Below are 13922 nucleotides of genomic sequence, written 5' to 3' on the forward strand. Positions count from 1 at the left end.
GAGCCTCTGCTTTGCAGAGTACATCAGAATTGGGGTTTTCTTTTGAAGCAGTGTTGAAACTGGGTGTTGTGTAATGACTTGTTTTCACCTTGGAAAGAGTTTTTTTAATTTAAGATCGTGCTGATACTAGCTGCAGGATGGCAGAATGATTCCTGAGGACCCATGCTGGTATGTTCTGGTTTTTATTTAGGGTCTGGTTTGAGACTGCAAGGAACCATTATGATCCTCTAGTCTTTATGGGAGTTTGCACCCTCTAGCTGGGTCTGTTAACCCCAAAACTTAGAGATGACTTAGCGAGAGCATTTCTGAAATATAGCAAGACTTTCTTCATCTACTAGAATTTATTAATTGTCTATTACATACTTTGATATTTTATTCCAGGTTATACTTATTCTCCCTCTTAAACCACTTTGCATTTTATTCCTGTGCTGATCACTGGTTCCTAGCCCGTGAATCCAGTCATTCCTGCTTTTGTTGTGCTGCTGAGAGATCTGCAGTTGGGCTGATTGCTGGCTGTGGGCAAAGGCCTTCTTTCCCTTCAAGAAGCTGAGCCGGTTGAGCTCCATTAGGACTACTTTTTATTATTATTGTGTGTATGACTGCAGCACCTGACTGCCTAAGGCTCTGCTTACATTAAGTGTTAAGCCTGGGCTTGAGCTCTGGGCTTTGGCAGCAATTCCTGCTGCGCTGCTGCTGTTGAGGTTGGAGCCCGGCTGCTGCGTTCTCCTTTCTTTTCATGGGAGGCAGAGTCCAAGATCAGCTGCATGGCAGGTCTGGCAGTGCTGCCCTCCAGGTAGTCCTGGAAACCTGCCTTCCAGGAAAGGAGTGATGAGGAGAGTGCCATTTGTTTCTGGAGTTCTGCCTGTGGAGAAGGGGTCTGTCCATGCACTGCATTGAGCCAGAAGAGAATTTACATTACCAGGCTTACCCTCCATGAATTGGCAAATGCAGGGTCTGGGTTCTGGGATGCTCCCCTGAGCCTTTGCAGGCACAATGCACACTTCTGAATGCCTTTAGATGGGAAAACCACATACTCAGGATTGGGACCTAAACCCAGGAGATGACACTGATCTCAGACCAATGAGAGAGCCTACCATTACAGGATCAACTGTCTCAGTCCAGTGCCCCAGGATACTGATAGGATGGCAACTGTCAGTGTCCTGCAAGTGTAAGTAAGGGTAGCACACTTCTTTCACTTAAAAAAAAAAAAAAAGCAGTGGCTGAAGCCACACCTTTTAGAAGATACAAATAGACAGTAGGGCAATCGTCCTGCATTGAAGTGAGGTAGAAGTCGATTTTTTAAATGTGCGACAAGTGGGTAGGATAGGCTGTTAAAAGGACAGTAAACAGCTTGTGGTTCATGTGATAGAAAACAGAACCAGTGAAGAGGGGTGATGGGGGTAGAGGAATAAGCTGGGAAAATTACTTTTGGAGTACTGTATAAGTAGGACAAGATTGATATAGTTGACACCAGAGAAAAAGGTGGATTGCAAAGCTTATGTTCCAGACCAGAAGTTTTAGAGTTCAGGAAGTGTCAGAATATCAATGTCCTGCTTTGAAAGTATCCTTAATAAGTGTGTGAACTTCTGTTCATCTCTATAGTTCTGGGTTTGGTTGCTGAGAACTGTAAATTACACTTTTCCTCCTCACATGTCAGTTTGAGCATAGGTAACACGACTTCCTTCTGGGAGGAGACAGGATGCCTTCTAGGCTTGAATATCTTTCCCGTTCCTAGCTTATATGTATGTAAATTAAAAAATATTGATTTTGGATGGTAGCTCGTGAGATGAAAAGATAACCTAAAATGGTGTTTTCATTGTATGGTCCCATCTGATACAAAACATAGGATGAGCCATATGATGGGACTGGGGTTAAGTCTCCTCCCCAGCTTCTGGCATCTTTCTCGCAGCTCTCTTTGAGAAGATAAACAGTGATGCTGACAGGTTACGTATGTGAAGGCATTCACATTGCCTTAAGATATCCTCACCTGATGAATTCAGGGCCATCCAGGAAATTAGAAGAGACTCCCTTGGCTCCCGCATCAGACTTTTCTGTTTTCTTTTTTTTTTTTTTTAAAGGGGGAAATAAGCCTCTAAGAAGCTCCTTTTACATTACACAGATCTTAAAAAAATAATTTTTCCATCCTTTAATGAGGAAAGGTTGCTTCTGGATTTCAGATTGAGAGACATTCTGTGCTTCCACTACCCTCTATCCTCTGAATAGTTAAGAAGGTTCGCTGGTCTACAGCAGACTTCCTGCTGCGGGGTGACAGCAGAGTAGGTAAATGCTTCGTGTCTGCTAGCAAAGTACTAAATCATGATTTCCCTCTAAATCTTGCCATCAAGGACATTACAAAAGGAGAGTGGGAATTCCCAGCCAAAGGCAGCCATTTCAGCTGGTAGCTAACAAGATCTTACAGACATCAAAAAATAAATGAGGTTCCTTGCTCCAGTTGCAGCAACAGCCACAGAGCTTCAAAGAGGTCACAGGTGTGGAAATTGGAGGTCTCTTAATGGAGACTGAGATAAAAAGGGATTATTTAAAGCCTCGGATGTAAGTTTCTGATCTGAAGAGTGGTGAGTAATGCAATTGCTGGGAGGTATCTTTGACTTTGCCTGGAGAATGCTAACAAGCAATCAAAATGCTTGCCCTCAGCCAAACTGTTTTTTCCCTTTCCACTCTTTAGAATAATAAAAAGCATTACACACAAACGCCACTGTTAATGCAACATGTGGGTGAAGTTCCAGGCTATTGTGTATAAAACTCAGTCCTAATTCCAGCAGTAATTATAACTTGTTCCTCTCTCTCTCCCCCGTTGTTTGGTGACACCGCAGGAAGTGATGCAAAGTTCTCTGTTTGTGCATGTGTTGACTTAGGTTGAGTATACCTAATCTCTTGATTTTCTTTCTTTTCCTTTCAAAGTCTCAGCTGTAATACTTTGCAATTGGAAACTTTTAACATTTAGCTTCAGTGTTTTGTCTGTTTTCAGTTCTGTTAAGAAGCTGGTTCTACTGCTTGTGGATGTTTTGCTTCTTTTCTGTTTATAATGCAATCTGACATTTGTTTTCCTCTTTCTCTTGAGGCTGATTTTGTTCATATTACAGTTTCCTTGCAACACATGTTTTCTCATTTTCTAGTCTGCTGTTTTTGAGGCCATCAGCAGTTTAGGCTGTGAGGTCCTGCCCTTGTCTATACTTGATAGAAAAAGCATAGTGAATTCCACTAAAAATTCATAATTTGCTGCCAGCTATCTGTGGTAACCTTGACATCTCCTGTTTGATCATAAGGGCTCCAGCAATAATTGCTGAATATAAAAGGGTTTTTAGCATTGCCTTTGTATGCAGGGTGTGAGAAAGTCCAAGGCTTTTTATTTATGCTGGTATATTACACCATATAATTGCATCCATCTTTTGATCTGTGGTACGAATTAGTTCCATTGAAAACATGTTTTCTATTTTTAAATCGGCTGTCTTGATGCGAGTTCTTGAAACAATCTGCTTTTCGGTCTTGTTTTTGTGTATATTTTCCATATTGTGCTGGGTTTAATATAGTTGTTGACATACTGGTTTTCAGTGTTTTTTCCTTACTGTTTTCTCTATTTTGTATAAATCCCTTCATGTTTTATGTTACCCTGTTTTATTTATCTGGATCAAGTATTTAACTTATTTAATATCTGACCATCTCACAGTTTATAACATTTGATGGTGAAGTGCTGTTAGCCATTGTTAGAAAGGTAGAGGGGAGATTTGGGGACCTTCATGCCCTGTTTTCATGCTTGACTTAACTGAATACTCTGTATTTAGGGATGGTTGGATGGAAAGGCCAGAGCTCCACTAATTTATTAAGTCAATAGGGATGAAGAAGGATCTTCTTGAAACTCGGAACATAGGGGGGATGATCTCTGCAGAATCCCACCTTTCTCCACTGGTCAGTAGCCTAGTCTCAGTTTTTCATTTGAGTGAGTGAATTGCAAATCTGAGGTTAAAAGGAATTGCTAAGACCCAAGTTAACACTTCCAAGGAGCATTATATTTTCCTTGTCTTTTCTGTGGCTCTTGTGATGCTCACAAAAACATGAGCTGTGCCACCAGGAGGGGAGGGCTGCTATCCCTGAGAGTAGCAATACAGTGTTTTCCTGTGTTCCTCAACCCAAAATCATTTGCTGCTCTCTTATGCTTGGTGGCCTTTTCACCTGCTCTGTGTAGCAGCTTCTGTGGTAGATAGAGCCCTGGTCTGTGATGAGGCCTGGTCTTCATCATAACAGTAGTAGAGACAAAATGGCAAGTGTCAAGTTTGGCAGAGCAGGAAGATACCAGATAGTCCAAGTATTTGTGTCATGCTCCATGCATTAGATGGTCTTTCCTGATTTAAGACCCTTGCCTTGCCCTGCCCGTGGTTGTAACGCGTGTTGAGAGTGCGGTTTTTTCCTTTGCAGTCATTCTGCTTGAGGTGTGTGCTTGCTGGGGTTTTTTTTAATCAGTTCATGTTGATTCTTATCGTCTGTATAATAGTTTGGGGTTGATGTAATCATTGTTACATGTATTTCATTAAGAGAGCTGTGTGTACTTGGGCGTTTGCATAATTCATGAAGTCAAGTATGTTCACATACCCCTTGGTAGCACGTGAGTGCATGTAGTAAGTATGTACTTCTCTCCTTCGTATCAGTGGCTCATTGGGAAAGGTGCACTGCATTTATTTGGTGTGTATATATGTAAAAAACCCACAAGTTCTGCCATTTATTTTCTTTCTTCTACACCCACCTTGAAAACGTCAAGAAAAACACACACTTCTGCTAAGGTTCTAGGATAGTTTATTTTTTCATTCAGCCATTAGTTTATTCGTTCGGGAGTTGTACACTGGAAAAAAAAGTGCATCCATTAGACAGTGAGGGCTTTATTTATGAGGGGGGTGGTGCTTCAAAGGGGAAGCTGTCAAGTCCCAAAAGAGCCTTTCATGGTGTATTCTCAGCGTGCTTCTGAGGCCACTGCTCTGCTCATCAGGAGGAGAGGCAGAAATGTGGGCTTTACAGAGCAACTGTGTGTTTCACTGGTCCCTGTGCTCACTGACGTTTATTTACATATTGGGAGAGTAAATGGGTAGAACAGATGGCAACCAGACATTTGGTGGTTCTGTTCCCGTATGCTCCTCAGGGGTCTTGCATTCAGTTTTTGCAAAAAGCTCGTCCTATAGGGAGGAGAAAAAACCCAGGAGCCTGGTCAGAACTATGAAATGCTTGTTGGGTTTTTGCATTAGTGACAGATTAAAGCATTTAGTAACATGTGAAATAATTACAAGGTTTGTTTTACAAGTCCAGATAGTCGTTCCTTAGTATAAGACTATTGGGGTGTCTCTCTCATTTGATTATTTCTTATTTTCACCACTGGAGTGAATGCAGCTAGATTTGAAGCTGGCAATCTCTTCTATCTATAAAGTGAGTTTGAAAAGTACAGCTCTATTTATATGGGTCTTGAATACCTTTTGGTCTTTTCTGTAAACGTTGTTATTCATTCGTGCTCTTGTAAAAACAGAATATCTAAAAATTTTTCAGGATTTTCCAGGATATTTAATATGTGTTTCTTCACAGTTTACAGTTGTGAAGCGGGAGATTTGCTTCCACACCAAGCTGAATTTTTTTCTTATTTTCTTTGTGCACCCTGGAATGTTGGAACAGGGCTGCTCCAGAGTGCTGGGCAACTCGCTTTAGTGGTTTGGGTTCTTGGGGTTTTTCCCAATGTGTGCATGTTGGGTTTTTTAGAGAAGTGCTAATTAAAACACTTTCCTTGGGCAAAACTGTAATATAAAATACACAATCTGAAAATATGTTAAAAGAAGTGATGCAAGTCAGGTTTTGAATGTGTAAAATTCTTAACCTGCAGATTGTTCCTTCCTGTAAAGCGGCGAGGTGTTTCTCAGTAGAGTGGGGACAAATCACATGAAAATGGAAGAACTTGACCTTTTGCGCAGCATGCCAAATCAGCAGCTCTGACAGTTTGTGACATGATGAATTTCAACACCTTATTGGTAAACACATGAAACTGCTTAGAAGTTATAGGAGAACCTGTCAAATAATGTAAATACCGGACCTCAGGTAATCTCAAATACAATGTGGAATCTCCTCGTGTTAGATAAAAAAGCAAGCTTTTCTTCAATAAACCTTTCTGGAATGAGAGGTCGATCCTGAAATAGTTTGCTTTAAACCAAGATAGTTTTCAAAAGTAAGAGTAGAATTACTGATCCATCCTCCATGGATTAACTCAGGTTTTTTCTAAGTATTGTCTAATGCCCTTCTCATTAAATATTGTCTTTTAAAAAGATAAAATTAGGCAGCCATGTCACACTGCAGGGAGGCTTAGCATGGAAAATGGCAGCAGAGAAAGTGAAAATGGTAACTGTCAGAAAAGAAACACTGTCTTCTGGAGAGACCTTTAGAAGGTTGACGGTTAACAAAAAGTGGAAATTTGCTACTTTTGTGTCAGCCATGCTGCACAAATATTATGTTAGTGTTAGTTTAAATTAAGTTAATTGCTGAACTCACAGGTTTTTGGCAGCATATCTCACAGCCCACGTGAAATACAGAAAATTTTTTCTAAATAAGAGGTTTTAGATGGATTATATTAGTAGTGTCCACTGTTAATGAAGCTGCTGTGTCTTGCTCAATATGTGACAATGTTCCTGTGACTTGTGCAGCAGTTCTCTTACAAACTGCATAAGGGATTTTGGAATCCTTTGAGATCAAAATAAAGTACAGGCCTCCTATTAAACAGGACCTAACATCCTTTTTTTTTTTTTCCTTGTAATATGGAGTATTGCTGGTTTTAGGAAATGTATTTCTAAACTGAGCCCACCATCGCAGTGCAATTACTGAGTAAATCACATCCTAGATAGTCTTTGTTTTTTTTGTCCCCCAATAAAATAACATAGTTTAAATATCTTTTCCAGCACTTTGTTGCCAGATGCAGAGTCAGCTAAAAAAGAGTTCTTCAGAAAGATTTCTTTTCTCCCTCATTATATAACTAAAAGTAGCTGTTGAAATAACTGCAGAATTTCTTGTTGGTCTTGAAAGCCATGGCTTCTGTGTCCTTAGGAGCAGATGAACACAATTCAGGTGGTCACATATTGTATATGGTCCAGATCTGAATAAGCATTAACCAAACAACAGTAATAGCACGACTGAAGAAAAGCGCACTGGTAAAAACCAGGAGCTATTTTTGGCAGTGGTAAATTAAGAAATAAGAAAAAAGTTCAAGCGTGTATTTGGTTTTGGGTGTTCAAATGCTAATCTATATGTGGTAATTTCTATCTCTGAAAGGTTTGCTGGTTTTTTTTTCTTTCTTTGACAGACTGATGTCTTGGTGTTGAGCTGCGATCTGATCACAGATGTTGATTTATATAAAGTTGTGGACCTCTTTCGAACACATGATGCATCTCTCTCCATGTTAATGAAGAAAGCTCATGAACCAACAGAAGGGGTACCAGGACAGAAAGGGAAAAAAAAGCCAGGTATGTAGGAAGGAATACTTATTTATTAATAAATTATAGAGAAACCACTGGTATGTATGATATGTTTAGTTATCAATCCCAGAGCAAAAGAAATAAAAAAGGCACAGATACCCTATTTTTCCTCAGATTCCCTGGTGAGGGTGTGACTTGGTTTTTTCCAGCTCAGAATTAAGTATTAGACTCGTGTAATCTTGCAGGCTGTGATCCAAAGCTCACAAGAGTTAAGGGAAAAGCTCCAGGTGACTTCAGTGAGTTTTGGATGAAACCCTGAATTTTTGTTACATATGAACATTAAAACCGTTAGGTTTTTCAAGAGCGCTAAGCATCAGCCAGATTATAGCTGGGAATTTTACACTGACTGTAGGGACCAGCAGTAGGTGGGCAACAAGCACTTCTAGAAATTCTCCCCTTTCGTAGTACGTAGTGAATTACTCTTCTGAAATCATATCCAGGAGCCTTTTGCTAGGCAAAACTCCCACTGATTTCAAGGAGCTGATTAGATGCTTATCTTGTCAATTTTACCATGGTATATTAGTTAGTGCCTTGTAATCTTTAATGTATCTATTCTCACAACACTGCTGTAAGGCAGAGCAGGGCTATTATACCCATTTACTTATATGCTAAAAGTACTAAATACCACACAGTTGTTCCCACACCATACCTCTCATTTTCTGTTAATGATACCTGTTAAAATACTGAGCCTTGACTATTGGCAGCTTCGTGGGACCTGGTCCTGGGTTAAAACTCAGAGGTATTACTGGAATACAAGTAAGAAAATGTAGCTTCCAACTGTTTGAGAGAGGAGTGAAATGCAAGCCAACAGTTGTCTGAAAGTGGAGGAAATATGTTTTTAAAACAAAGCTTCTTAGGCTCTGCATGAAGATTTTTCTGGAGCAATGTCTAAGGTTAGTAGGGCTGAAGGCATTTAGTACTTGGACTCTCAAACAGGTCTAACTCCCCTATTTTTGAAAAGGCAATCTAAGTGCTAATGGCACATAAAACATTGATATAAAGAACAGTTCTTAAATTAGCATGAATTGCAGTGTGTTAAGGGCTATAAATTCATCCTCATGGTTTCCTGCAATGTTTGACTCAGCTGCAAATTACAGAGTCTAGTTCATTGGGTTTTATATTTAGAGGATCATATAGCGGCAATAATAATCTCATTGGCTTTTTAAACTGAGCAGTAAGAGCAATGGCAATTTAAAAAAAAGCACATGAAAATGCTAGTCAGTGATAGTAACCCAAATAAACAGAGAGTGTCAGGAATTCAGATACCCAGAATGGAGCTGCATGCTTAAAGATGACCTGCAAGGGATGGAGTGGAAAATAGTGTCTGAACTTTTCTTTGTATAAAGAAAGGCAGAAAAGATGGGGATGGTGACTCTTTCCTGCTTATTTTTCTTGTCTTGAAAGCAGCAAGCATCTCATCACTGGTATTCTCTGTGTTTGCCAGAAGACCTCTTGGTGGTCTTGAAGGCTGCATCCTGTGAAATCCTCTCCATTTAATTGAAAGGGTGGGGATGCTGAGCCTTTAACAGAGGTGTCTTTTTCTCGAGTCAGTTAATTATGATGGATTAAAAAGCATTTTAAAAAATATGACTGAAATTTATTTCTTTTTCTCACTGAAGGGCTTAATGTTCTTTTATGATGTCATAATTTCTTTATGTCATTAAAGCCCTTAAAATTGATGGGGATCTAATTTGTAAGATAATATATTGCAATAGCAGTGTCAAGTCCTTATTTATCTATTGTGAGGAGGCAAAACACATCCTGCATTTCATTTTTATACTTTAAATGATTTTGTTAAGTTACTGTGACTTTAACAGTTTTCTCATACTTCTTGCAGAGATTTTGTGAGCTAGTTATGTGTCTGCTCTTCCATTTATTTTTTCCTTCCTAAGTGATGCCAGTGGGATTTGAAACAGCACTCTTGTACCTCTGGATAATTGATTTTGGTATATAAGTTTTGTCTTTTTTTAAATTACTGAAGTAGGGTTTTTTATTGCAAGTATGTAAGGAGAAACCTGACCTGGCATCTGCTACAAAAAAATCCCACAGTGCACTCTCATGGTTTCACTGTTTGTTTCTTACCTATCCACACAAGCAAGAGCAACTGGTGTGGTGTCAGGCATGTGCTTGGTCCTGCTCTCATCAAGTTGGTTTCTTCCCTTTTTCCTGTTGCATAGAGTTTTGCTGTAGCAGTGTAATTTGTTCCTGTAAGAACAGCCAGGAGATGGGCAGGCAGGACCTGTACTTCTAGGGAAGTGTTGGTACCTCAATGGAGGAAAGTCAGTCACTGTTGTATTTCCAGCCTGTCAGGAGACCCCACTTAGGTGTCAGAGGTGAGGGTTCATTCACCCCTATTCTCAAACTTCACAGCCCTCCACAGAATGAAAATAGGTACTGCTTTCAAGACTTACTCTGGCTTTTTACATCAAGTAAGCTGTATTGTAATTGTGCTTATTTTGTCATGGTTTTAGATGTTCAGGCCTATTTTCATATTTCTTTGCTGTGTAATGAATTTCTAAGAAGAGTTGGGGGTTTTCTGAAGAGGGTATGCTTAATCACTTGGATCAAAGATTGCACAGGAGAACAACAGCTGCATAGATTTGACTGTTCTAATGGCAGTTATTACTGTGGTAACTCTGAAAAGACAGGTGTCACCGACGTGTTCTATGAAAAATCCTTTCCTTAGGATTTTTCCCTCCTGAGAAGCTGAGAGGCCTCAAGAACAAACTGTAAATAATTCTTATCTGCTGCTGTGGAATGCACCAGGTGGATCTGTGATTGGTCTCATCTGGTTTTTTTCCAATTAATGGCCAATCACAGTTCACCTGCCCAGACTGTCTCAGTCAGAGACAAGTCTTTGTTATTCATTCCTTTTCTATTCTTAGCTTAGCCTTCTGATGAAATCCTCTCTTCTGTTCTTTTAGTATAGTTTTAATTTATTCTATATCATAAAATAATAAAGCAAGCCTTCTGATACATGGAGTCAACTTTCTTGTCTCTTACCTCATCCTGGGACCCCTGCGAACAATACCACAAACAGGTATAGGTAAAACAAGGGATGGGCCTGAACTAGGAAAAATAAAGCTAAAAATAGTTTGTCTGAAAAAGGTCTTAGAGAATTAGATCCTTCTAGGGTATGTTGTTACTCCAGCGTGGTTAAAGGCATAGAACTTAAGAGATCAAATATGTGCCACTTTGGCCCAAAATTGTAGTATTTATTGGGAGAAAAAACATTTTTGTTAAAACTGTGCTGTGGCTTACTTGTACGGCCTGTGTCTCTAAATATCAGTATATGGCTGCCACCAGAGTGGTGGCTCAATTACACAGTGAAAAGGAGAATGAGCTGAGAGTGAGCTGCCACCACTGTATTCAGATGTTGTGGAAAACTGTTTAAAAATAAAAGCTTTACATTTCAGTAGGCCAGAGTCCTTGCTGATGCACAGTCACTGACTGCAGGAGATACAGACTGCCACAACAATACATGTGAGTGTTAGGTGTTCTCTTGGTGGACAATTTTATAAAAAGATATTTAAACCAAGTTGACCCACCCAGAAACATCCATGGTAGAAGTCTTAGAATCTGTACTTTTATGTGTGTTTGTGATTTATGTATTGGTATTTGTCTAAAATAGATGACTTGCAAAATGCTTATGTCTCAACTGAATCCTCTCCAGACCCCCTAATTCTAATGTAGAGTGACATTATAAGAAGAAGCAGTTGGATTTGAAGAACTCACTGCTTGCCTTGAATTTGTTGTTGTTTTAATTCAGGTAGCAGGGTTTTTTTATTAAGGAAAAAAAAAAAAAAAAAAAAGAAAGGAAAGCACAGTTCAAAATAGAGTGTTGCATGTCAGGACCTGTAGTTGGCATCCTCATAAAAAGGCTGCACAAACCTTTCAGGGCCATTCAATGTTTTGAATGCCATGATATATATCAGCTACTCCAACTGACAAGAAGTTGAAAAAGTTATCAACAACATTTATTAAATGAATGGATTTGCTGGGATAGTTGGATTTCGTATTTTGGGGGTGGTTGGTGGTGCCGTTTGTCTTTCCAGCCTGCATTAAGATGGGGTTATAAAATGATTGTGTTTGATTTTCTACTTCAGTGGAGCAGCGCGACTTCATTGGAGTGGATGACACAGGAAAAAGATTGCTCTTCATGGCTAATGAAGCTGACTTGGATGAGGAACTTGTCATTAAAAGATCCATCCTTCAGAAGTAAGCTCATGAGTCCTTGTAATAGAAACTGAACTTGGGATGAGATAAAATAATTGTGTAGTAGGAGAGATGGTTAAAGACAAAGCAGGATGAGAAGGGAAGAGGAAAAGCCACTTTGCAATATTCTGGGAGCAGTATTTATTGTTACATCATTGGAACCAACTGATAGACTTATAGTCTATAGGTATAGTCTTATACCTTGATTAGGAAAAAATCCAGGGAAAGAAAAGAAATGTAAGGTAACTTCTTGAAATGAAACCTATATCACAATAGGTCAGATACAATTTAGATTCAGAGACTGTGGAGTGTTAGGCCTATAAATGAATAGGTCCTATTCCATAAATGAAATGCTAGTCTCATTGGTTGAGTCTCAAATGGATTTGCAGAATATCCATGAGAGGCTCTCAGGATTTCATTACCCTCTTACGCATTTAAGGCACAAAATCTCAGCTGTCTTTCCAGGCCCCAAAAGATTCATTACAGAAACCATGCTATATCCACCATTAAACTTCACTGGGGACTTGGATAAATTTATCAAATATGCCAGACAAGCTGAGCTTTCTGCACTGTGTAATTCATATCCATTAGTAGGAGAAGGAAAGATGACTTGTTCTTTATGCTCTCCAGCACAGTGATTTTAGTTTTCTCAGGCACACGTTGTATGATGTTTTCTATGCGAAGCTGTGTTGGCTCCTTGAGAGGCCAACCTTTGTAGTTTGTAGGCTGACAGTCAGACTTTCACCTCTGTGAGATGATACACCTGTGGAACAGCCATATGAGATCTGGGAATTCATCCATGTGGACCTTTTAAGTCAAGGATGCAGACATCTGGGGTCTGCTCTCAGATAAATCTCTGCTGTGAAAATGCCTCTGGTGTGTGCTGTAGGCCACAGCTCAGTGTAATCTTTCCTTGAGCATCCTTCTACCAGATGTGAGGGAGATGCTCTGTGCCCATGGAAAGATGACACCTCCTCTGTCTGAGTTTAAGGATTATCCTGGAAGGAAGGTGATCAAGAGTGGGCCCTGTTAACTGTTGTAATGGAAGGAGCCTGTCCCAGCATGTTTCCACTGGCTCTCTCCTGGGCTTTTCTTGGGCAGGGCAGGGACCAAGCTGCTGGCAAGCCTTCTGTATATACACCGCAGTTGAATTGTACAGAGTAGGAAATTCATCACTGATGCATTCTGTGGGTTTGTGCACATGAAGACTAATAGATCTCTTTTGGGCTAGGGGAGGAATATTTTATCTACTGTTAGTCTTTATGGCTTCTTCCTGGCACTAGAGGGTGGCTATGGTATAATGAAATTGCTGTAACATATGGGATCTCAGTTGACCCCTGATTTTACAGGTTCATCTAACCAGAGGATTCTCATTCCTATAGCTAAATTTATCAGGCTTTATCCTGCAGGCTAAACTTTGCCCTCAGTAGCACCTGTTCAGTTATATTGTCTTCAGCAGATCTTAAGCATTACTGTTTGGGATTTGGTGAATGGAGTGTTGATGATATACAGATGGGATAAAAATCTCTCTGTCTCCCTGCAGTTCTTACATGCACAGCTATGAAAGTGAATGTAAAGTGTTAGCCACCCTCCGAGTAAAGCCCAAAGATGCTAGGCTAGTGTAGAAGAGCAAAAAGAGATCTACTAAGTGTTAAAAAGAGTGTAAAATAATAAAGATGATGCTTTGAAGCATCAAGTAGAAGTATTGGGCCAGTACCCACGTGGATGAGCCTCTGACATCTGAAACTGCCAAATGTCAATGTTGGTGTGCTCTCTCTCTCTCCTGCAGCTGCCATCTTTGGGAAGCTCTGAGAGAAGCAAAATATATATGGAAATCAAGTAATTTCATTTGAGAAAAATCCAGGGTAACAACAACTGTGGGAGCTCTAGGAGGACAAAGTGTTGGCAGCTAATGGTGTTTTAACCACTGAGTTGTCTAGACCTGCTCAACCCCTGATTTTCTCATGTGAGAAACAAAAGCGACTCTTGAAACAGTCTTTGAAGTCTTTTTTTAATACATCATACTAAAGAAAGAGAAAAAAAAAAAGCAAAAAAAGCAAGCCCTATCTCATTTTCTTCATGGATCATGTGATGTGACTGACTTTCAGCTGCCATGTTGGCTGTTTCTTGATCTCTGGACTTTGTTTTGATGAAATAACAGACTTTGTGGCAAGATGGTGGGAGAATTTCCAGTAC

The 13922-nt window shown here is 39.8% G+C and overlaps 1 protein-coding gene across 1 annotated transcript in view; it reads left to right on the forward strand.

Moving 5' to 3' along the window:
* EIF2B3 (eukaryotic translation initiation factor 2B subunit gamma) overlaps window positions 1–13922 on the forward strand; it is a 105121-nt gene that overhangs the window by 20665 nt on the left and 70534 nt on the right. Inside the window, exons 3-4 of the mRNA XM_009088668.4 lie at window positions 7340–7499; window positions 11618–11729. Of these exons, the coding sequence (XP_009086916.1) occupies window positions 7340–7499; window positions 11618–11729 (272 nt within the window). The remainder of the gene's footprint in view (window positions 1–7339; window positions 7500–11617; window positions 11730–13922) is intronic.

The sequence above is a fragment of the Serinus canaria genome, chromosome 8, assembly GCF_022539315.1.
Source record: "Serinus canaria isolate serCan28SL12 chromosome 8, serCan2020, whole genome shotgun sequence".
NCBI lineage: Eukaryota > Metazoa > Chordata > Aves > Passeriformes > Fringillidae > Serinus > Serinus canaria.